At 39.7% G+C, this 25,734-nt stretch overlaps 1 protein-coding gene across 4 annotated transcripts in view; it reads left to right on the top strand.

Annotated features, from left to right (window-relative positions):
• The window catches only part of rnf17 (ring finger protein 17), a 52,839-nt gene that overhangs the window by 26,182 nt on the left and 923 nt on the right, over positions 1-25,734 (top strand). For 3 of the 4 annotated variants that reach the window (XM_057851641.1, XM_057851640.1, XM_057851643.1), the window contains 27 exons: positions 24-298; positions 6,911-7,000; positions 7,173-7,331; positions 7,410-7,581; positions 8,002-8,131; positions 8,200-8,387; positions 8,471-8,600; positions 10,164-10,317; positions 12,644-12,759; positions 12,822-12,939; positions 16,280-16,397; positions 16,869-17,024; positions 17,109-17,256; positions 17,320-17,432; positions 17,592-17,682; positions 17,764-17,885; positions 17,966-18,119; positions 18,258-18,369; positions 18,733-18,896; positions 18,999-19,118; positions 19,196-19,276; positions 19,358-19,474; positions 20,059-20,115; positions 21,040-21,150; positions 21,215-21,335; positions 23,567-23,702; positions 24,001-24,190. In XM_057851641.1, the coding sequence (XP_057707624.1) occupies positions 24-298; positions 6,911-7,000; positions 7,173-7,331; positions 7,410-7,581; positions 8,002-8,131; positions 8,200-8,387; positions 8,471-8,600; positions 10,164-10,317; positions 12,644-12,759; positions 12,822-12,939; positions 16,280-16,397; positions 16,869-17,024; positions 17,109-17,256; positions 17,320-17,432; positions 17,592-17,682; positions 17,764-17,885; positions 17,966-18,119; positions 18,258-18,369; positions 18,733-18,896; positions 18,999-19,118; positions 19,196-19,276; positions 19,358-19,474; positions 20,059-20,115; positions 21,040-21,150; positions 21,215-21,335; positions 23,567-23,702; positions 24,001-24,190 (3,643 nt within the window). The remainder of the gene's footprint in view (positions 1-23; positions 299-6,910; positions 7,001-7,172; positions 7,332-7,409; positions 7,582-8,001; positions 8,132-8,199; positions 8,388-8,470; positions 8,601-10,163; positions 10,318-12,643; positions 12,760-12,821; positions 12,940-16,279; positions 16,398-16,868; positions 17,025-17,108; positions 17,257-17,319; positions 17,433-17,591; positions 17,683-17,763; positions 17,886-17,965; positions 18,120-18,257; positions 18,370-18,732; positions 18,897-18,998; positions 19,119-19,195; positions 19,277-19,357; positions 19,475-20,058; positions 20,116-21,039; positions 21,151-21,214; positions 21,336-23,566; positions 23,703-24,000; positions 24,191-25,734) is intronic. The other variant, XM_057851642.1, reaches the window with a different exon arrangement.

Genomic DNA, 25,734 nt, shown 5'->3' with positions numbered 1-25,734 from the left:
TGTTTTGCCCATTGGTCTTATAGCGTGTCTGAGGTGTCACTCACCCAAATTCAGCAACACAGTGGGCCCGTGGAATCTTTTGACAACAGCTACAGGCACTTAAGCCACGGCAAAACCAGGAGTCCGCTGAGGAGGAGCCCAAGGAGGATGAGCCCACGGAGGATGAGCCCAAGACGGAGGCCTGAATCCCGATGCCCGTCTCCAAACCCAAAACGTAACCTTTGCAAGACATCATCCGCTGATGATACCACTGATGACATCATTATTGAGGAGGTTATAAATACAGTGGAGGAATTTGGTATGTCAACGTCTCCTTTGATAGACTTATTTGTTCTGTTCCTCAGTGGTGCGCAGCGTTGTTTTCAGGCATGAAAATCTCTCACCTTTCGGCGAAATTCGCCGATTTGAGGTCAAAAAGGATGACCTACGTGAATTGCGTAGATCCGAGGAGAAATTCTTTTTGGAAGGGGGGGGGGGAGAGATTTTATTTAATTAATTATTATTATTATTATTATCATCATGTGATTAACTTAGTACGTAAACTGAGCAATTCAGAAATCGGTCCTTTAAAAAAGTGACACTTGGACAGTCAGCAAATCCTTCTAGATGCTTCGCTGACGAGAACCAATCATCGGCCCAAACTGCGTTCCATTATTCCAATCGCGCTCACTCTTTACGTGTACATGGAGTGCTTGGAGAGCCTTTGGTTGCATTGCAAAGCTGCGAAAAAAAAATCAGGCCTTATCCACACCGGGGCAGACCGGAGCGCAGCATACACACTTGCCTGTATTTGCCAGCAGATTAAATTTTGTGAGTAATGGTATGAGTCGTTTTCATATTTTGTGATATAATAAAGTTACTGCCATTCGTTGCAGGTTGCGTTGAACACTGCCAGAGCTAGCCAAATCTCCCGTGAAAAAAATAGCTCCCGTTAAATTGGCGTCAAGCTTGTGTATTTAATAATATAATAAATTAAACGAAGAAACGCACTGTTGAGTCAAATTAAGCGGCATGCTCTCGGATGGAGGGGGGCGCCTCGCATCGCTCCCGTCGTCCGCCTGAGACGCGTTATTTTCGGCTGGGACTTGAGCTGACGGCCTGTGTCGGCACAACACCCGCCCGACGAGTGGTGGGAATGATTCTTGCTTCTTAAAGGTTTTTCAGAAATACAGTGATCCCTCGTTTTTCGCGGTTAATGGGGACCAGAACCCGCCGCAATAAGTGAAAACAGCGAAGTAGTTTGATACACTGCCAATGGGTTGTCCCATTGGCAGTGTATCAAATACTTGTTCTCCCCACTGTAGATATGCCTTGTAAGGAAAGGAGATTATGGGATTAAAAAAAAAAAAAAAAAGAGTTGGATGAAGCTGCTAAAGGCAGTGGATACCTCATCAGCTGGGTGAATAGCACACTTGGTAAGAATAAGTTTGCAAGGATAGTCGGGTATGAAATACAATTATAAACACAATTACAATGTTATTTTTCTATAAGATTTTATGCCATTGCTTTATTAATTATTAGGTGCTAGAGTTGTTAAGTATGGATAATATTTGAGAAAACTGCTGTTGGTGGCTCAGTGACCATCTGATGTGGTTTGTTCTCAGATAAACAAGTTGAGGAAGGAGGTTTTGATGCAGAGGTTGAAGGAAGAAAAGAGGCAGACTGAGTTACAGCCAGAAAGTGTTGATGACAGTGTTGATTTCTATTCACTGTTGACCCCTCCCAATTAAAGTATGTCACAGTTGCAGCTAATTATTATCTAAAGCTGGTTAAAATTGAAGTTATGTTGTTTTAAGGTGTATTAAGTACTTGTTTATGTGCCCCTTTCGATCGACGAGCACCCGCCCCTCCACCGGTCTCTGCACGGCCCTGCTGAAACACAGTGTGGGTCAACAGAGCTCAATATTTTGTTGGGTTGTACAGTGTACCGGAACATATTTCAGACGCACCTTCAATGAATGGCATATTTTAAAACTGTTTTCATATATAGGGCTCACCGCATTATAAGGCGCAGTCTTAGTAGTAGTAGGAGTGGTTGGGGTTGTGTTATGCATCCACTAGATGGAGCTCCGCGAAAGGGAATTTCAGGCCAGGAGTAAGCAATATTGATTCTTATACAGGGTGAGACACCCCCCCCCCCCCCCCCCCCCCAAAAAAAACAAGTTTATTAACAGTCCAATAAAATGAGTGATGTAAGAAAAAATATTTTAGTTATAGTAACAGAAACTAAAGTATGTCAATTAAGAAACAGTGATGGAATTTTCACTTTTTAATAAATGACGTTGTGCAATGGCGTCCTCCTGTACGAATGCATTCCATTCTTTAAAACTGCTGTTGAGATTCGTCAATGATTTCCCATCTGAGCTGGAATTCTGTGAATTTAATCCTGAATTCACCATGGTTACTAAAATGGCACATTGTTTACTTGCTCAAGGTCACTGCCTCGCTGCCACTGCTGATGTCTGCCAAAACACAATTTATTATTATTTTTTTTTTGTGGTCAACGGCAGATTTCAAGAATGCATTCATGCTGAACGACACCATTTGAGGGAGATAATTTTAAAATGAACATGGTACCCGCGGGTTATCAAAAGTATTAAAAAAACATTGAATTTAGTTTTCCATTATTAAAGGTATTCAAATTAGCTGTTGTAAATCTGGAATATTTTCACCGTGGTCTTAATTTTCAAGAACATCTCAGTGCAACCTAAATTATATTGTGACAGTTTTTTTTTTTTAATCTATATCGAAGATGACGCATAGAATTTTTACGATGCACTAGGGCTGGGCGATATGGCCTTAAACATGTATCACGATAAATTGAGCAGATTTATCTCGATAACGATAAATGACGATAAATTCGCCCAAGCGGACTGTTATATAATTTGAAAATCTGAATCAATGCATGAAATACAGATTAACTATTTCTTGTTGATTTATTTACCAGCATTCAATTTGATATACTGTATTTAACAATTGTACATGCAGTCTAAACATTAAATTTATAAAAATTAGGGCTGTCAAAATTATCGCGTTAACTGGCGTTAATTAATTTTTTAAATTAATCACGTTAAAATATTTAAATGTCACTAGAGTGAAAGGCCCACTTGTTAATTGTGTTTTGCGGAGTTTTGCTGCCCTCTGCTGGCGTTTGGGTGCGACTGATTTTATAGTGTAAGTAATTATTGCCATCAACAATGGCGGGCTACTAGTTTATTTTTTGATTGAAAATTTAACAAATTTTATTAAAACGAAAACATTAAGAGGGGTTTTAATATAAAATTTCTATAACTGATTTAGAACTGATTTATTGTTATAATAAACAAATACAGTCCTTATGTACCGCATGTTGAAAATATATATCCATCTTGCGTCTTATCTTTCCATTCCAACAATAATTTAGAGAAAAATATGGCATATTATATAGATGGTTTGAATTGCGATTAATTGCGATTAATTACGATTAATTAATTTTTAAGCTGTAATTAACTCGATTAAAAATTTTAATCGTTTGACAGCCCTAATAAAAATGTATTGTAAGCAATAAGAATTCAAGTATGAACATTTATAACAGCGTGTATGACTTGAACAATGTACATTGTCAAAATCAATATGCGTGTGCAAACATGTAATTGTAACACAAATGACTTGCAGCTTGAACAGTACACTTCAAAAAGACAACTTATTGTTAATGGCTGCTGTGATATAATTATTAAATACAAGTGTTTACTTTATGGTTTAAGGGTTCCCCCCCCCCCCAGTGCATTTTTTCATAAATGCATGCACAATAAAAATAGCTGGGGCCATTTCTCGGTCATTATAAGTTTCGCCGTTGGATTGTACTTTATGCAGAATTCTTTACCATCACAAAAGCTATCAGAGGAATCACACACACAGACAGATACAAAATAACGCCACATAGTAATTGCTAGATGCAGTCCGTGCCCAATCCACTCATTAAGTTCAGCCGTTTCGACAAGGTTAGAGCCTCTATCCGACTCCATAACGTTCATTTGTAGCGTTAGCCGCTAGCTAGCGTTAGCCTGGCTACCAGTAGAAAGCACTGAAAGCACCATCTCCGGAAATCGTGAGAACAAAGGAGGACAGCGGGTGAAAGCCCGTCTGGATGCCACCATGAGTCGACTAAATGTCGGTTGAAAGTTTGGTGAACCTCCCTTAAGCCACACTCCATCACGTTTTGCTTGTAGCGTTAGCTGCTAGCGTTAGCTTACCGGGCTTTTGTTTGATTGGCTTCCTGATGATCACGTGACTCCCTACGTAAGCACATTCACTGCTTTCTTAAAGGGGAATGAACATAGACGAACAACACAGAATCAAAGCGGGATGAAAAGACTATTTTCTTGTTTTATTAATTTACCGAATTTACAGACATGGTCAAAATTACGTCGGTCATCATTAAGAATTTCGGTGACGGTAAATTTTCGGTTTACCGCCCTGCTCTACGATGCACTGCACTACAAATCGAAATGCAACTCGTGCGTGCCAAACCACCACAACCGGCAAAACGGAGAATCCATCCACCTCTGCATCGGGAATGCGTCCGTTTGTCGGTGGAACGAAAACCCTGCAGGCAGAAGTTTTTCCGGAGGGAACATTCCCGACTTCGTAACTGCAGCCAATTTAAGCTCATCAAGACTTTAAGATAGAGGTAAAATCGGGCCTAAAAAGTCCAGCCCGACCCGAACTGGTCCACGGGTATTAAAGCCCGACCCACGTTTTGTGTGATAACATTTGTGACGATGTCTGCATAAAAGCCTGTCTTTTATAACGAATTCTCAGTTGGCAGAAAAAAACCCCGCATTTTCTTAATGTTCAAATAGACTACATATTTTTATGATCATTATAAATTTGTTTACACAACGAAATAACGCTGGTTAAAAGTTTGTTGAATATAAATAAACAGATGCGGTTTTGCGGACTCGCAGAGGGGAAGATTAAAAAGGGCGTATAGGCACGCTCTGGCTCTGCAATGACCATGCATACAGCGCCTTCTTTTTTTTTATTTTTTATCCAAATTATTTATTTTATAACAAGTATTCCTTAGTTTATCATTCATACATCGTTAATATATAGTTATTTCAAAAAGTTAGCGAGAAAGAACCCTAAAGCCCAACGTAATAATTGACATTTTAATTTTGGTCATGTTTTCAGTTTAATTTAGCTGTTTCCAGCTTGCTATGTTTATAATTGCGATGTTTGTTTACCGCTTTTCCTCTTACTGCGAAGAGGGAGGAGCCGCCGCTATGATATTTAAGTCATCAGCCATCTGCTGTGACCCGGGAATTTAACGCCTGCTTTCACGCACACTGTTTCCCATGTCAGTTGACACAGGAAATTGTTTTCACACACAACTGCTGCACGGTTAAGCGATATTCCCGTTGTTTTGGAGTATGTGATAGGGGCTCAAGTTACATCCAGATACTTTAGGTTGCAGTTTATGGGTCATGCGAAGGCAGTGGACCTGCCTAAACATTTCGGTTTGCCTTTCGAATGAATGTGAATTTTGCCGTTTTAACTCGAGAGTTAGCCATGTTCACTGGGGTCTTGGCAGGTGCACTAGCGGCTAGCCTGTTACAGAAGATGGCTGGTCTGAGTCCTGTCCTCCTCCTCTTTTTGTCCATAATTATTGTGTGCCTGTGTGTGTTTAAAAAAATTCTGACAGACTTTATAATGTTACTTCAAATGTGTTTTAACTGTATCTTCAATATATGTGCGTTCTTTTGTCAAACACACTTAGTAATTGAGGTTAAATTTGATGTTCAGTGCTTTATTTAATATGATTCAATATGATCTAAATAATGGGTGCGAGAAAAGTATTAATTTCAGTTGAAATGGCATTAAAAAAAGGTCTTAAAAGTCTTGAATTCAGATTCAATTCAATCCTGGGGGGACCCTGATGAAGATTCCATAATTGTGTTGCTCTTAAATTTGTCCCTATAATCCATTCAATTAGATTATATACTTCTGGCACAACAGACTGAGTATCAAACACGTTCAAATTGTCAGCAGTGGGAGGCCACCGGTATGTGATGCCAGGAGAGTCACTGAGAACCATAAGGTCGTCAACATACATTGTCATATATGATCAAACCTGCACTGTACAGTGTCCTTGTGACATCAGTAGTATTATGCCCAGATGTTGGTGCTAGCCATGTGTTCACTGACACTTTCAGTTTGGCTTACCTCAATGGACTCAGTAGATGTACCTGACTGTGGAGGTATCTTTTGTAATAGTCTATCAGCTGACGGTGTCTCAATAAAAGCAAGTTCACTGATGATTGTCAAAATCAACATCGACGCAATGTGTATAATTTTCAGCCAAGTCCTAATACGCACCCTGCAGAGAAATCCACTATTCTACGCAGGTTCTTTAAGTTTCCTACCGGGTCCATAGAAGGTCCTGCACGTCTTTGACCTGGACAAATGCGAGATGCATATACATAGCATCGTTTTGATCCTTTTTTAATAACTTTTGAAGGCGGTTTCCTTTTCTTTCTTTTCGTTATCTTCGCTCAGCTAAAGCCCATGTTGTCAGTTGATCTGAAACCACCGCAACAGGACTCTGTTCCTGTTGGTCCACGTGACCAAAAACCGCTGCACGCACTGCAAATCCTAGTCTGCCTGTGTGAATATCACTATGCCACAGTAAAAAAAAAAAGTCTGACACAAAAACGCAAATTATTAATAAATGACTGGAACTGTGAGTAGAAACGTTTTGGGGGTTGTAATTAGCAACAGAAATATTTTATAAAGTAGAGATCTTGTAGATCCACTTGAATTGAACAAACCAACACTAGCTCGTGCAGCCAATAGAGCCTTTAAAGCACTGGGGGAACCCTGCGTCAACATACATTTTCCTTCTGGGGTTTAAAATCAAAATTTTCTGCAGTTGCTCCTCCCACCGGTCCCGAATTGGCCAACGATGCGCACAGATCACGCTGTAAAAGAAGCTGGAATTTGTCTGGAAAAAGGAAAAATGGTAAGAAACTCATGTAAACAATTGTAACATAGTAACTACGACTTCATGGTGTTAACAATTTTCTCCAGAAGGAATAATGGCAAACTGAGCAGCCAAACTTATATATTCTATGTTGTACATTTGTGCTGAAGTTACATGAATGTACTGGAGTTGCTTTTCCCTCTGTTCTCAGTTGCCCCGTGGGTGGTGGTTACTCATGTTGTTAACCCCACTCACTTCTACGTGTGCTCTTGGGCCGAGAAGCGGGAGAGTGACGTTTTGTCCAAGAAGATCAACACCTTCTGCAACCAAAACATCAGCTTCTTCTCCGCCACAGACGAAGTGCAAGCTGGTGTGTTCATCTTGAAAAGTGGATAATGGAATATTGCTGTACATAAGCTCTAAGAAATGAATAATACTTTTCTTGAAGGCTCCTTGATTTTGGCCAAGGGAAATTCAGGTCTTTGGTGCCGTACCAAAGTGCTGGAGGTCTTCCAAAATGGCCATGGCAGCAGTGTGCAATTTTGTCCGGTCGACCAACTTACCGGTGTCTCCATCTTTTTTGTTGACTACGGTTTCACCAACAACGTCAACATAGAAAGGTCATGTCGGTATACAGTGAATAAAGTAAAATTGCTCATAAAATGGTAATTTTATTACTGGTATCTAGTGCTGGGCGAAATGGAAACAATCTATCATGATAACTGTGTGCCACAATTTACAATAGTACATTTTTAACAGATTGATGAATGAAAACTTTAAAATTATTATAATCATTACCTCATTCCCTAACATTGACGATGATTGACGTCCAATCCATTTGAACTGGGAGAGTTGGCAGTGACCATTCCATTGCCGTCAATGGCAAGGAAAGTGATTATTCTTTGCCAGTCCTCATGGTCACCCTCAATTGCTGCCAATAACTAATTGTGACGATAATACCATCTAAACGATACATACATCGTCGTATCTCTCAGCACTACTGGTACAAGTAAAGTAACCCTTCCCCATCCATTTTTCAGAATTTGCTCAAGCACACAGTCTTCAGTAGACGCGGTCAACAACCAATTGAGGAAGATCAACCCAGAGTTAATTCATATTGCTCCCCAGGCCATCCGATGTTCCCTCAAGGACCTGGTCCCCTACGACCTAGTGAGACCGCACATCTGTTTGAGTGATGGCCATTTGATCTCTTGATATTTATTTAATTGTGCGTTTAGGCAAAGGGTTGGTGCAGAGAGGCTCAGGTGGAGTTTTGCCAAGTGGTGGGTTCCGGTGCTGTGGAAATGATTTCCTACGGTCAAGACAGCGAGGCCCTGCTGGTGGACCTGAAGAAACCTCCTATGGGACCATCCAGCGAAATTCCCATCTCGATCCGGGACCACCTGGTGTTCATTGAAGTAGCTAGGTAGATCAGAAATGCTGACTTGCATATGCAACCAGAAGTCTTAATATTTGTGCCATGAAATTGCATGTCATCACTATTCAAAGGTTTTATTGTCCAATGAACTCGAGCGGTAGGCCGCTTAAGTACTATACAGCAGTCCTACCCATAATCCATGTGGAGTACAGTGCCGTGGTGACACACATCAACTGCCTTGATGACTTCTACATCCAGCTGGTATTGAACACAAATATCAACACGAACATAAAATTCTGCCTTAAGAATTGGGGAAAATTGGTTACCCCATTTTCCCGAATATAAGGCGCACCTGTGTATAATGCTCACCCCAAATTTACTTGTAAATCTAGGGAAAATTATTGTACCCATTTATAACGCGCACCCTAATTTTAGCACCAATAAATAGAAGAATACAAGAAAACAGAGCTCGTGTACAGATACAGAAATGTCATTTTACTGACTGGTGAAACACAGCACAAGCATAGCACAATGGTAGTTCAAAACATTACCATAAACTGACAATATTTACGTTAATAATATGATTTGACAACTTCTCCAACTTACCAGAATCTAGGAGAAAACAAAACAGATGTGACTTTTCCTTCAAAGGCTGCTGTATAACTTGCTTGTTTCATCATGATGAATAAATGTTTCTTCCATGGATTGATACGGTAAAATGAAAGTGAGAACGTAAGTCGGAAATCCGTGAGAGCTCATCGCTGTCAACACGACAGTAACAATAGGAACTATTGTTATTTGGGTTTGAGTTTTCCGAGGGACAGATATAGTTGACGGACACAGGAAGTCTGTGTGCTTACGTTTGTTATGGTCCGAGTTGCGGAGCTGCAATAACCGTTGACTCAAATGAGTTCAGGAAACTAAATTCTGTGCTTTATGAAGAGTGAAAAAAGCAGAATTTAACACAGACGAAATCATTCGGCCGATTAGAGTGAAGTATTACCGAAACAAAATGGTGACGTCACGTACCGTTATGGTCGGCAACGGGTCGCCGCATACGTTTCTTCAACACAACGTGGCCGTGTCAATTTTTTAAAAATCGGGTTTTATATATATATATATATTTATATATATATATATATTTCTGTCTCCATCCATGTACCCGTTTATGATGCGCACCATGATATTACAAGTTGATTTTTGGGGGGGGGGGGCGTTATATTCGGGAAATTACGGTAATACTATTTTTCCCTGATTAAATAACTTTTTCCTCCATGATTAAATAAAACTCATACATTTAACATTCACATAATTTAACATGGGTAGCTATGATTATTATAAGGTAAATATAATTGTGCTATTACAGGGTTTTCCTCAGAAAATTTACAAAAAGGCTGGCAGCCCGCCAGGCTCATAAAGCACTGGGGGAATCCTTGCATTAAAACTATTTTGCAGTATTACACATATGCCAAGTGTAAATTATTAAATTGAAAAATCGTGGGGGAAAATACTTTCAGCAATTATAAAATTATAACTACAATTGAATTTTTAAGAATATCACGTAGGCTATAATGGAAAACAAATGGTTTCGTTATGAAAATGAACTTTTACATACCAGTACAAATTTTGACCCAAAAAAAAAAAAAAAAGCCGACCCCTCCCATCATCAGAATGTGTAGAAATCAAATTTGACCCTTGAATATTACTGATCCTTTCCAGTTTTTAAATCTTTGTTAACACTACCTTTTCTCTAAGTACCAGATTTCTTAACATATACTGTACTGTCCTTGGTCTTTATTCTTCCCAATTGTGTGTGGCAAGCAGACTGACAACATGGAGACCTCGTTGCTGGAAGATAAGCTACAGCAGTATTACAACACCAAAAGTGGAGAAGACCTGTTGGTTTACTGTCCTGACATTGGACAGGCCTGTGTAGCACGCTTGGGCGAAAACATGTGGTACAGAGTTGAGGTCATAGGTAAGGTTTCAGTGTCGTAATGATTATTTCCACAATGTTTTTCATGAATTTAAACTGAAATTACAACAAACGATTAATCGGGCCCAATGTCATAAATTTTGGCTTTGTGAAAGGTCGATCACTAAAAATTTTTGTCCGATTATGAACGATATCCCGATATTGTCCTACTCAGAAAATCCGATACCAACATATGCTGTCGTGGACTTGACATTCTTTATTTTTCTATCATTTATTGTTCATTTAATTTTTGCACAATGAATGCAAATGGTCTGCCTACATAACAAATTCCAAGCGTCTTAGTTTGGAGACATCTAATGGTAAATAAGCATAACTCGTGCTAAGCTGTGACAAGCCCTTGTGCAAAGGCAGAAGGCTTCTACATTCACTTTGGAGGCAACATGCATATTGGCCCAAAACCGATAATGAAAAAACGATGTCGATATCGTTTATTTTAAAATGCTTTCATCACTGATAGTGTCTGCTACTCGATAATATTGGCCAACTCTGCAAAAAATGAAATCTATCTTGTCTGCTGATTGCATCTTGAGTCGGCCCGCCAGCATTTGGTCATGGACATAATTATGGTCATTAATACAAGTCCAACCTAATATTTATGATGGTATCGTCTGCCGATCTTTGCTACTTTAATGTAGGAAGGAGTGACATTTCTATTGTTATTTCATATTCTAGTCACTGTGGCAATTGTTTTGCAGCTAGATAGACTCATTAGTTTTTCTTTCCTTTGTGAGTGAATTCAGTCAGATAATACCTGTTAAGTGAAAGCTCCGAGGGCATAGGATTGCATAGGGACGGTAGAGACATAAGACTACCAAATTTTAGGCAACCTTATTTGCATTGTATAATGGCTTCAGTTATATAGGTCATTTAGATTGCCTTCCCATATGTTGTAAGGATAGAATTGACCCGACCATTATTTGGTGAACTACAGTACTTTCATTACGTTCAGACTTGCATTGACCCTTTTTCACTTGCTGAATGCGCTAGTCCATTTTTTTCCCCTCAAACGGCATGTTTACAACATGCCGCCCCCTTCCAAGTCGAGGGATATTAGTTTTTTTTCCCGCCAGCAGCAGCCACTGTGTGTAATGTAAAAAGACGTCAATGTTGTGGAGGTGGGGAACACACAGCTAGTTTTGCTACTGAAAGTCCGACCTGCATCAGAGTTAGCATAACATTAATCTGAGTGAATTTCTTAAACCCGAGGAGGAAACTGCGTTGAAATATCCTCTTGTATGTTTTCTACTGTTAACATAATTAAACTGTAAGAAACGTAGTGAACTGAGGATCATCCCCTTATAGATAGTTAAAAGATGATTAAAAAATTTGTATTTCTTGTGTATGTGAATACAATTTGTGTTCAAATATTGCAATTTAAATTTGCTAATAAAATCACGACATTTATTCTGGAAGTTTTTCAAAATATTTCTGTAGTAATTTTTAAAAACAAAGGTATGAATCGAATGGTGTATCACCAGAACCAATACACATGAATGTCAGTATAAGTCAATACAGATTTATTTTGCATTGATCATTTAGCATATAAATTAATTAGGTTCGTATTGCTGAGAAATGTAACCCGAACCCCCGTTCACCCAGTCTGTTTGGTCTTATAAATGTCCCGTCCCCAGCGAAAAGTGTACATGGAGGTAATGCTGTTATACTGTATTGTCCATACCAATGTTGAGACCAAACATACGCCCTTGGAAAACTAGCATTCAAACTGTTCCAGCATCAAAAGGTATTATAATGTGAAAACAAACATATAGAGAACTAAAATAATTACGTAAGTAATTTTCTTCTTCAGAAAACTAACCAATTTCCTTAAATTTTTTTATTTAAAAAGAAAAAATCGTAAACAAAATGCTGCGTTTTACTTTAGGTAAAGGACATAATTTAGTTGTTTGGAAATAAAGGTTTTGAACTATATTTTTTAGAGATCTGCATGTGCAGTGAAAAAAGTTCACGGGTATTGTTCAATGCTTCACCATAAAACAAGTTTGATTGGAATATTAAAGATGCATTCTGTTTATGAAAAGAATTAGGATCGGCACTTCTGGCTTTTCAAAAATCAGTAATCAACGAAAACATTGTGATCGGGGGCACCCCTAATTGAAATTCATTAGCACAGTACCAAGTTTTCATCTTGCGCAAAACCATAACATAACCTAACGTCATAGGTTAAATTCATCATTTCATAAAATTTTAGCAAAGAATGTGTTTTGTAATGATTTTTCAAATTTTATATTTGCGGGGGAAAAATATTGCTGTTTTTTCGAGAATGTCATGAATATACTGTATGTGTCAGGTCATGCTGGCGGCCAAACCGTGGAGGTGCAGTACATTGATTTGGGACTTAAGGCATCAGTGTTTGTCAGCGACTTGAGGAAGATTAAGGATGAGTTCTTCTTTCTGCCAGCACAGGTAATGGTGCTTACTTTGACTTGATCCTCATCTGTATACTGACTGACATGTATAACTCGCAGGCCATCCAGTGCTGCCTGTCGGACGTGCTTCCTCTGGCTGGAGAGACGTGGAGCGACGCCTGTATCAAACGCTTCTCCAGCTTGGCTCTCGACAAATTGTTCACCATCATGGCTACAGGTACAGTACAAAGGATAGGACCCAAGTCCTGCCGTGGCTACAGGTACAGTACAAAGGATAGGAACCAAGTCCTGCCGTGATTAGTGGAAAAAATAAGTACCACTTGAAAGAATACTTGACGCTCCAATGCTGCCTTCATGCGGTGTCATAATTATGGTGAATACCACTTATCGATTTGAAAAACTGCATGTTAGCGCGCGCTCAAATCGTATTTTATACTGGCGAAGTGGGATTTTATTAGGATACCTGAGTTTCCGAAATAGGAGTTTTCACCTTTCAAATTGTTGGAGTGTGAACAAGAACTTGTTAATGGTAAAGTTTTTTGAGGTTTTTAAAACATTATTTTAACCAAGTTGTTTGCTAATATGTTCAGTGGCAAACAAACACCTACTGTTTGCATTTTGATTCATTCTCTTATTGTTGTCGTAGATTAATTAAAACGACTAAAAGTTTTGCCCATGAAACTAACCAAAATGAAGTCCGTGTCTGTTTTTTTTTTTTTTTTTTTTTGCTACGACAACAAAAGCACATGAACGGGACATACTTGTAATTACTATTTTGCAAGGAAGGAAGGATCATCTTTCCTTGAGTATGTGAATGCACCACAAGTGCCAACATCAGGGCCAACATTACTTCACCGGCTTAAAGGCCCAATGTAAACTGTTTATGGCCCAATCACACTAAAGTTGATTTTTGTAAAAAAATTTTTTTTTTTTTTTTTTTTTTTTTTTTAATGTTGTAGTATTTTAATGAGTGCTCAAAAAGACTGAATATTTCATTCTGTCAATCATTTGTGTACTATTAGCAGGGGTGAAAGCTGGCTGGAACGGTCTGGTACGCCGTTCCAGTAAAAGATTTGGGGCTGGAGCGGTGCTTTGATCCGGAAAATATGACGGCAACTGTCAAACCCCCATGTTTTAAAAAAAAAAAAAAAAAAAAAAGCTGCAATGCTTTAACACATGCATCTCCAAGAAGAATACTGTACAATCTACCAATGTCAGATTTACATACACAAGTGTTAACAAAAAGCATAATAACCTGCTTGTGTAGCGTAGTCAGTTTTCACCGATATTATTTATTTATTTCACGGAGTTCTGCTGCCCAGCGTCCATTTCTGAGTGACGAGTCACGTCGATGCGCACATGCGTGCAGCAAACCACCCTGGACTCAGTTGTCCCTTCAATTGGCTGTTTTACTTGCATGTGATCTGCAAGAATAGTTAGTTCTGATTGGTTCAAATGCACATGCTTTCTGGAACAAAGACAAAAACAACATGCTGGTTGAATTCGTGATGAAGAAGGGCAATGCAACAAAAAATCGATCAGCTCTTTAAGAGAAAGGAAAGAGTTGAAGAGGGCTATTTTATTTTATTTGCTGTGATGGAGAGGTTCAAATCATAACATCTTCCATGTTAGTGTGCACTTTGCGCATATTTTTGTTCATTTATGTTGCACTACTTATTTCCTTATTATTTAAAAAAGGCAAAGTTTGGGATATCTTCAAAATATATTCCGTTTCACAGTGCATAATGTACTAAGTCATTTGTACTTTTTGTTAATACATGTTACTTATTTTATTTTATTTTTTTAAAGGCGAAGTTTTACATTTTTCTCAATTTTAATGTAAAGTAGCTAAAATTGAGATTTTGCATTTCGATGTGAGGAAATGAAGGGAAATAAAAATTAGGAGATGGAGGTTGGGACTATTTTGCAAATCATTGAAAAAAAAAAAAACATTTTTAATATAGGTATAATAGGTATAACTATGCCAAAGCATTTTTCTTTGCATTTCAGTTAGGGGTGGGCGATATGGCCTTAAACATGTATCACGATAAATGGAGCAGATTTATCTCGATAACGATAAATGACGATAAAGTCGTCCAAGCGGACTGTTATATAATTTGAAAATCTGAATCAATGCATGAAATACAGATTAACAGTTTCTTGTTGATTTAGTTACCAGCATTCAATTTGATATATTTAACAAATGTACATGCAGTCTAGACATTAGGTTTATACAAATGAATTGTAAACAATAAGAATTCAAGTATGAGCATTTATAACAGAGTGTATGGCTTGAACAATGTACATTGTCAAAATCGATATGCCTGTGCAAACATGTCATTGTAACACAAATGACTTGCAGCTCGAACAGTACACTTCAAAAAGACAATTTATTGTTAATGGCTGCTGTGACATAATTATTCAATACAAGTGTTTACTTTATGGTTTCAGGGTCTCCCCCCCCAGTGCATTTTTTAATAAATGCACACATACATGAACCCCCAAACAGACAGACAGACAGACAGACATTAAAGCTATATTGATCTTCTGCAAATGAAACACTTAAGATTTTATGATAGCAATAATGACACAGAATTAAACACATACAGAAAAATAGCTGGGGCCATTTGTGCTATGCTGAATGCATTACCATCACAAAAGCTATCAGAGAAATCACACACAGTCAGATACAAAATAACGCAACATAGTAATTGCTAGATGCAGTCCATGCCCAATCCACTCATTAAATTCAGCCGTTTCGACAAGGTTAGAGCCGCTATCCGACTCCATCACGTTCATTTGTAGCGTTAGCCGCTAGCGCGTTAGCGGCTAGCGTTAGCCTGTGGCCTGGCTACCGGTAGAAAGCACTGAAAGCACCATCTCCGGAAATTGTGAGAACAAGGGAGGACAGCTGGTGAAAGCCCGTCTGGATGCCACCAAGAGTCTATTAAATGTCGGGTGAAAGTTTGGCGAACCTCCCTTAAGCCACACTCCATCACGTTTTGCTTGTAGCATTAGCTGCTAGCGTTAGCTTACCGGGCTTCTGTTTGATTGGCTTCCTGATGATCACGTGACTCCCTACGTAAGTACATTCACTGCTTTCTTAAAGGGGAATGAGCATAGACGAACAACACAGAGTCAAAGCGGGATGAAAAGACTATTTTCTTGTTTTATTAATTTACCGAATTTACCGACATGGTCAAAATTACGTCGGTCATCGTGAAGAATTTCGGTGACGGTAAATTTTCGGTTTACCGCCCAGCTCTAATTTCAGTGGTTTTTGGAGGTTTGACAAAAAAATTTATATACTGTATATATGGCTCCATGGTGACATTTATGTCAGGGAGTTCTGGCAAGAAATTCGAGCCACTTTCACCCCGACCATTAGAGAGAGGCTCGGTACCACTTGTGTGTACGCACTTTGAGAACCACTGGCCAAAATTATCTGTAAATTTGTAATCAAAATTGTAAAGACGAACTGCAAATAGGCGGGGTTTCACTGTAAGTTGCTTTTTAAACTCAATTCTGACCTCCATTTTATTTTTTCTTTTATACAGAAACATCCCCTAAGACAAAACCTCTACCAGTAAAGCTATTTGAGAGCACCCCAAATGACTCACCCACTGACATCGCCCAGGTGCTAATTACAGAACGATTGGTGTGCTCGAAAGACAGGTATATTTCTGTTTTCTTCACAGAATGGATTCATTAACCCTTTATTTGACAAATGACCTTTTGGCTATATACAAAAAAACGTATTTTAATTATTAATATTTTACTATTTTTTAATGAATAAATGAATTAAATTAATACAATATTAATACAAACTACAAATTTCCTTTTCTGGAGAAATTGCATGGAGTTTTGCTTACTTTCTATTGATTTTAGGGCATTAATGGATCATTTTCTGCTATTTTGGATGTATGCATGGGTCACTTCCTGTTGATATTGGCACTTTTACGGGTTAGTTCTTGTTGATTTTGGGGCATTTTCATGAGAAATAAACCCTTGTTATTGCCGCCCCACTAAAGATTTTTTTTTTTTTAAGTTTCATAGTATTTATTGTAATTGAGTGTCCTATAAAGGGGTTAATGATGACTTACCATTCGTTGTCTCACCTATATCACTGTGCCTTGCTTGCCAAAGTATCAAAGCCAATATAGTAGAGGTTCCCACCATGGAGTTTCAGCCTCAGCTCAGTCTTCCCGGCACTGTCAAGGACGTCAAGGTTCGAGTGATCCACATTGACTCTCCAAGCAGCTTTTATGTTCATTTCGTGAAATTCGACTCTCAACTCAAAAGGTAGGGATGAGTCTATTTGCAGGTATGTCAGTTGGCTGATGTTGGTCACAGAGAAAAACCTGCTCTGTATTGAATACATTGCAGATTGACTGAGCTTCTGAAGGAGGAGTGTGAGCTCATGGAGCCTCAGGATGTGGCGTGGAAGCCGGGCATGTTCTGTGCAGCTTACATAAACCATGTTTGGGAAAGAGGACTAATAAGTTCCCAAGTCTCGGCCGACAGCGTTGCAGAGGTGTTCGGTCTAAACTTGGCACACAAATACGAGAAAACAGATGAATGACTTTGTCGTGTGCAGGTGAAGCGCAGTGACCACGGCAACAAAGTGAAACTGCATGTGAGCAGCCTTAGGCCACTTCCAGCTTCATTGGAAGGTTCGTTTGCACTGGAGTGCTCGTTGACTGACATCAGGTAATACTTGTTTATGCTAATATGTACTGTTAAAATAATAGAAAATTATTTTCTTACGTTATTTAACACCTGTAAGCTTAATTTTGCCCATTTACAACATGATTATGTAGATTCTAGAACCCTTGGTGTCACAATTACATTTTTTTTTTTTTTTTTCAGGCCAGCAGGGGGCAAACCTTCTTGGACTGCCACAGCCTGCGACTACATGCGCGACAGCCTATTAGGAGCCTTGGCGCTAATCACCATCCCGGTCTGAAGACCACATTTTTCCTCTTACAACTTTATATCCTGCTTCCACGACACAGCTTTTACTGTGTCATTTCATTGCTAGGAGCTGACGGATGAACGACCGGTAGCTGTAATTCTATGTACCACCAGCTTAACGGGAGAGTCGGTCAGCACTTCTGACTGTCTCACCTACGTGGGTCTCGCTCTCAGGAAGAGGAAGCCATTGTGTGTCGCGGTTTGATAAAGTCAACTCAAAATTTGGATACTAAGCCCACAAGCCAATAAGATTTATTATTGTTTTGCAGGGAGTTGACGGTTGAAAAGCCAAATGAAAGTGACGCTCAGTCTTCAGACACAAACGTACAAGCCATACCCTCTCTAGGGGCAACTCCCCCAGTGTATCCTTTGCCACCTTTCCTCCCTAGACCTACACCTCGCACCACCATGCCCACTGAGAAGGTCCACTAACCCAATGCGCCTCACTAAATTAACTCATTCACTGCCATTGATGGCGATAGAACTTTCCCAGTTCAAATGGATTGAACGTTTCTCGTTGTCATACCCAGTTCAAAAAGTTTTTTTTTCTTTTAATTGTAGGTGAAAACTAACCTGTACAAAGCACCAGAACTTCCTAAGGTAGGCCTCAACCATATGACTGTGTCCGCTGTCAAAGAAGACGGACTCATCTACGTCAGAACTGACGCCGCAGGTAACTCATTGGCTGCCATTGACAGCGATAAACATTCAAGTCTAGTTGAACTCTTCCACTTCAAATGGATTGGATGTGTACTGTGTGTACAAACTAATGTAAATTCACAACTGAAAGATGAAAGGAGCCACATAATTTGGACATTTTTGATACTCGATGGAACTGATAGTTACTAAAAGAACAGAAAACAAACACCTTTAATATGTTCATCCAGCGGATAAAATCTTTTTTAATAAATTGGGGGGGGGGACATCCGTCTTTCACGTGGTCATTTATACTAGGTGTTGTGTGTCCCTCAAAGCTGGTGAGCTGTTAAATAACCCTTGTATTCTCTTGAGTTTGTATACATTTTGTTTTCTTCAGGTATTCTTTTGGAACAGCTGAAAGTAGAGATCCAGCAGAGCATGAAGACACTTCCCAATCAGAAGCCTTACACCTGGAAGACTGTCAAAGGATGCGCTGTCATTGGTCCTGACATGCTATGGTACCGGGGACAACTGCTGGAGGTATTGGGAGGACATGTCAAGGTGGGTTATTGTTGTGTTTTGTTTTTTTGTTTTTTTTAAATACAACCTAGTGGTCATGATCAGTTCATAGATGTTGACTATAAGCTGCCATGGTAAATGCAGGTACAGTATGTGGACTACGGCTTGGTGGAGAACATTCCAGTGGTCCACGTGTACCCTCGCTTGCTGTGTCAGGACATCCCACAACTCTGCATAGCCTGTCAACTAAACACCATAAATCCTGTAAGACTTGAGATTCTGTACACAGAACCCAAGATGGAACACTGCATAGTACAGAGCAGTTCTATCCATGTCTTTAGGTCGGCAGCAGCTGGCAACAGGATGCAGTGGAGCTTCTCAATGAGATGCTTTTGTATCGCCGTGTGGATGTCTACATACTGGTACACATACGTACACGCACTCACTGACTGATGCACACAGACACAATGGTACTTAAGTGCTGCGTGTGTATCGAACATTAGAAGCTGCCGACTGACCCCAGGCAACCACTGATGGTGGAGATCTTATTGGATGGAATGAACCTCAACACCATCTTATGTCACCACAAACACGCACTGATCGCCCGGACAGCGCAACTGGTGTGCAAAAATAGCCTATATCCACTTTCCTGTTTCAGCAAATATTTAACATGTCAACTCATTGATGGTGATAGACTTCTATTGGTGTCAACTTCTATTGCACTGAAAACTAAAACTATCATTTCCGTTGTGTGTATCCAAATACAAGTCATAGTGATATTTAGACCGCCCGGTTTGGAGGTCTCAAGTTCTCGCTCATTTTGCTGTTCTTGTTTTTGGCGAGGATATTAACTAAAATTGCTACGCCATTGTTCGTAGACCGATCACAATGAAATATGCTAGGTACATTGTAGAGATATACACGCATCAATCCTAAATTCATTCGTTCTCCTTCTGCACCACTTATTCATTGAGGGTCGCGGGGGTGCAGGACCCTATCTCGGTTAACTATAGGCAGCAACCGGGGAACACCCTGAACTAAATTCAATTATTTAATAAAACCTTATTGTCGCTGTTAGGTTCTGAGTTTGCCAGTAAAGGTCATGCGTGTCCTGCGGTTATGCTTCTCGTGTCTCTAAGCTGATGAGACGTTTAGGGAGACACCTAGGCGGTCGTCGTACATTTTGAACTTGTTTTCTCTGCAGGTACCTGCTTTGTCATCGCCGGTCTACGTTTCAGAATTTTGGAACATCGACACTGAGGTACTCTTGACTGGTTTTGTATTGATTTTATGATAGCCTCAAATGATTACTTGATCAATTAATCACCAAATATTTGTATTACTCTAGGTCAGTGGTTCTTAACTGTGGTTCAATTGATTAAGGGATTAATCATTGGGTTCTGTGAAGGTTAAGAAACGCAGAGACCTATTTTGTACGCTGACTAAATCTAGGCAAAGTGGTGTTTTAGACCAGGTTTTGGACTGGTTTGCCCTCAATTTACAGGCTTTATTCCATTTCTTTCAACTGCTAGCCCTCTATCTAATGGGAGGAGTAATCGGTCTTGCTCGGGAGAAGATTGACTCGTACTCATACATGTGTGAGAAAGTATAAGGGACCTACAGGCAGCATGAACTGCATAGATATTTTTTAAAAAACATTAGCGTCATTTTACTTCATAAAATAGGGTGTAAAGCAAGGATGCGCCAATAAAATGAGACTGTAGATATGAAAACAAAAGGAACAGTGTGAAATGAAATGAGTTTCATTTCATTTACCAACGTGAAAATCAACAGCATATGGCAAAACTATTTGTAGTAAATTAGAAATTTGGAAGAAATTTGAATGGGAATTCACTTAGATGTTAGCTTGCTAGGTTTTGAATTGAAAAAATGGCTTCATTATGAAATTCCGAAGGGTTCGGTGAATGCACCTGTGAAACCTGCGGGGTTTCTTGTTTTACTCATTTTAAATGTACAGTATATTTAAAAAAACACAATTTGAAACTTATAATAAAAATACTAAGGATTTTTACTAGTTTTTAAATTGATATTCAAAGTTTTTGAAACATTTTCAGGTCATTGTCTCAAAACAATTCACCAAATATCAGAATAGTCGATTAATTTGATAATCAACGAGTCGATCTGTAATTTTGTAACTTGTGTTATTGCTGTTGTGTGTCTTCAGGGTCTGCTGGGCCCCCAAATGGTGACGTTGGATTCCTTCATGGAACGCAGCCTGCCTGAGAAGGGTAAATCTTTGACAGTCCGCGTGAGGCACCTGCAAACTCCCAACGAGGTAACCACGCTGAAAATATGGCTCTCACATATTCCTAAATTGTGCATGGGTGTTCCTGGTGCAGGTGTTTTTGTGGTGGGAGGACACAACCCAAGAGGTGGTGGATGAAAAAACTCTGGAGCAGCACTTGATGGCAATCAACGCTGATGTTCATAGTCTGCTGCCAGTCACTAATTTTCCTCAAGGTAACCTACTCCAACAATGTTTTGGTGGAGGGCTGCCACGATTTATCAATTTATCCATGAACAGATTAATTGACAACTATTTATGATAGTCGATTAATCGGTCAAACGTAGTTGACCTAAAAATTGTCCAAATCCTCATTTGCGCTTATTAATTCATTGGCGGCGCTAGATGAATCAGAGTTGCTCTAAAATAAACAGTTTTTACGTTTACCCTACAGTAAATGCGAAATGTTAAAGCGCAGAGTATAATATAACGGTTTTAAAAAATAATTCGTATACAGTGTTTCCCCCATAAAACTTGCAAAACCTAGTGGTAAAGAAGCCCACCATGTTTTTGGGAAAATATGTAAAAATGTTGACCAAAAAAAATGAACTCATGACTATTATGGACAGATTCAATGAACAAACAGAAATACAGTGCAATAATCGTACCGCACGTAGCATATCACCTTTGCTCATTAATATTCATAACGTTAGCAAATGGTGCTTAGGGGGTCATACTCGTGTTTGTCCCTCATGCTAGATGCATGTAAATAATATACGAACGAGATGTTGACCGAGTTAAAACTACCAATTCTGTCCGAAAATTATGACCTTGGTGCCAAATTCACTGGTAAAAATGTGGAAGGACATATACAAATGTTCAGTTAAAGAGATGGCTTGAGTGTCGAGGGCAGAAAAAGACTGGGAAAAGATTCAGAGGTAGCTTTTTTTATCGACACCTTTTTCTTGTGTGCATTGCCTGGCTTTAGCCACTGACAATGACATTCTCCTGTTACAACAAGCTATCCTTTGCCACCATATGTCCAGTCTTTCCTATATAGTATATCCTCTGGTTGTCATAAATCTCTGACCGTTCTTGGGGGTAATTTATATTGCCATTTTTGTGTAGCGATCGCAAATGCTACTCAGTGACAGCCAACGGACACTTTTAATTTTTTCATTAATAACAAATCTTGATTCTATTATTTACACTTCCCCCTTACTAAGGTTGTTTCTTTACAACATAAAAGGTAAAGCTGTTAAATCTAGATCCTACCTGTAGGCATGAACAGGCTTACTACAAAAAGACCAAACATGGCTAATTTATTTAAATATCTGTATTTTAGAAAAATTGGCTTACATGACTGTTGAGATATATATATATATATATTCTATCAGGTCATTCATTGTTAGACAGAAGCAGCACGGCAAAACGCCATGCTGAAAAATAAGTAAATATATCAAAATTGCTTTTGAAAGGGGCAGGCAATGGATTAGGATTCTCATCTTTAGGACCATGGCCCCCAACAAAATGTTTACTGCATATGAAGGTGAATGGCTTAACCTTGCTGGCGTTAAAGTGGTCTTTTGGACGGCCGCACAAGATAATCCATTGTTCAAATTTTTTCCCCTCTGAGTTTTTGGCTTCGGAAAACGTATGAAGAAAACATCCTTCATATGTGGACGGTCTTAATGTCTAGGGTCGTTTCTACAAGTTCCATAGCAGCAGTGTTTACTTGGCGTATTCTTTTTTGAAAGATTACCGGCAGAAAACAAGCAGTACTAGCATGGGTTGTATGTGAGTGCGCTTCTATGTTGACCCCCTTCCGTTCTACGATTGTGACGTCACGCAGCCTTGCAATCTAAAAATAGCATTCGTGCATTACGCTATTCAGTGCAATGGCAGAGAGCTTGGACTTGTTTATTCACATATCCACTATAAGATGCCGCCAATGCGCTTTCAAACATGTCAACAGAGATACGGTTAAAACGTCCATCTATCGTCTGTACCGCTTATCCTCACGAGGGTCGCGGTGGTGCTGGAGTCTGTCCCATTCTAACTACGGCCAGGGAGCAGGGTACAACCTGAAGTAGTTGCCAGCCAATAACAGGGCACAAATAGACGAACAAGAAATCACACCTATGGCGAAGTACCTGGAGAAAACCCACGTAGGAATTGGGAGAACAAGAAAACTCCACACATAAGGCCGGAGCCTGAGATTGAACCCCTGATCACAGAACTGCTAGGCAGATGTGCTAACCACGCTTTCACCATGTGCCCAGTTAAACATTTATACTTTTTCTTTTATAGCACTTTTTTAGCTTGACGGGGGGGGGGGAACCCTGATAAGCGCCTATTGGTGGACTTATCTCAAAATATTTTGTAATTTATCAACTATTAATAATCTGTGGCAGCCCTATTTAAGTGGTGAATTATGTTTATATGAGAAATGTATATTGTTTGTCAGGCGGCCCGTGTCTAGCAAAATACAGTGACGGCAGCTTCTACCGAGCCAAAATGCTGGACATTGTCTGCGCCGATCCCGTCCGGATCCTCATCCAACACGTGGACTACGGCTCCAACGACATTGTAGCCACTGACGTGTACAAATGCGGTCTTCTCGTCCCACTAGATCAAGGGTGCCCAAGTCCGGTCCTCGAGAGCCCCTATCCAGCTTGTTTTCCATGTCTCCCTCCTTTAACACACCTGAATCAAATCATCAGCTCAATAGCAAGTTCTGTAGGAGCCTGAAAACGATCCTGCTTATTTGATTCAGGTATGTTAGAGGAGGGAGACATGGAAAACAAGCTGGATAGGGGCTCTCAAGATCCGGACTTGGGCACCCCTGCGCTAGACCGACTGATGATGGGCTCGAATTAATTGTTTTCGTTTCCCCTCTAGACTGCGTCAGATGCCAGTAGAATTGCTGAGTTTTCCAGCACAAGTGCTCAAGGTGCACGTGGCGGGTTTTAAGGCTCCGAGCACCAGGGCGGAGGGTGAGATGCTGCCCTACAGCCCGGAATGGAGCGTCAAGGCCACGCTGGCCATGCTCGAGCTGCTACACGGAGAAATCACCGCTACTGTGGTTGAGGTAGGATGCTGGCAATCCAGTCTCAATTTTAAGGGGACGCCCTAACAGTTTTGCCGGAAGAATTTTATTTTTACACAATTGGTCACTCTTCATTTCATTGACTGCCATTAACGGTGCTAGATGTCCAATCCATTTTAACTGGGATAGATAGCAGCAGTTAGCCACCCAAAATATGATATACAGGTAGTCCCCGGGTTACGATGTACCCGACGTACGTCATTTCGACTTTATGACGCTGGGTTTTGTCCGTCATTTTGTCTCCAGTCATTTTTAAAAAATTTTTAATAATTTTGACTTTTATGATGCATGCTTTTATTTTGGCGCAGAAAGCGTGAGAGCAGGTAGTACTTCCACTTGTGAGTAAAAGCGCATGACTAGCTTCGACACACGATCTTTTTGACATCCGATGTAAAAATATGACTCTGCATTTGTTTCTACTTCCGACAACATGCCCGAAATACGACGATTTATGGCAGCGTTGCAGTTTGTTTTCCCGCAAGACGGACACATTTCTTGTGAGAGAGATCTACATGGGTTCTAAGAATATTAGTGCAGGTGGTAAAAAAAAGGTAAAAGGTGAGGCTTACCATTGAGATGAAGATAGAAATAATAGAAAAATTGGAGCGAGGTGGGCGCGTCCGTGAACTGGCTCGACAATACGGACATAGAATTTCTACAATCTCGACGGCCCTACTCCGATCTCCGTTCGCCAGTCTTTATAAGTTAAGGTGACAATTATTATTATTGTAACATCGCTCAAAAGATCGCTAGCATCGTCAGGTTTTTAATAATTAGTTTTAGAACTTGTGCAACACAACCTACCTACTGTCTGCCACAGCTGAACATGAAAAGTCAAAGTAAAAAGTCCTCTTTGTCAAGTCTGCCACATGGTGCGTTCAGGTACACCAATCAAAACGCATCCTCCACACTGGAACTCGAATCGTTACTGTATTAAAGGTAATATTATTATTGCTACTATTCATTATTATTCTGATTTTTGCGTGCGAAATTTCCAATTCTTAGATTATTCGCGGTTCGGCGCGGCTGTGGAAGATCCGAGAACGATTCACAAACATCCAAATTCCGATTATTGAATTATACCAGGTAAAGCGGAACTAAAACACAGTCAGCTCGGTCTTCAGGACGGAATGAGGAGCGGACCGAGAGTAGATATCATGTTCAACTCGTGCCCTTAGATGAAAAAAAACAATACCTGACTGCGGCCAACAGCCGCTACAGATGACGCTCAGTTGCTAGCTGCTACAAATATACGGCCACGTAATGCTAAGGTAGATATCACATATATGTAGAACTAGATGCGAAATGACACTTGCGTTAGTAAACAGCCGCAATCTTAAAGCAGTAGACTTCTCTAGAAGGCTGTTGTAGCGAACCTGCTTAACTTTTTATCTAAAATACTCCTAAATCAGCAAAATCTTGACTTGAATCTTTGAATGATGAAACAGTTTTAAAACTTTCACATGTCGAAATTAGACAGAAGGGAAATTACGGAATAACGGGGAGCAATTTTAACAACTTAAACG

Source organism: Corythoichthys intestinalis, chromosome 12 (genome assembly GCF_030265065.1).
Source record: "Corythoichthys intestinalis isolate RoL2023-P3 chromosome 12, ASM3026506v1, whole genome shotgun sequence".
NCBI lineage: Eukaryota > Metazoa > Chordata > Actinopteri > Syngnathiformes > Syngnathidae > Corythoichthys > Corythoichthys intestinalis.
This window is presented reverse-complemented; position numbering and strand designations above follow the sequence as displayed.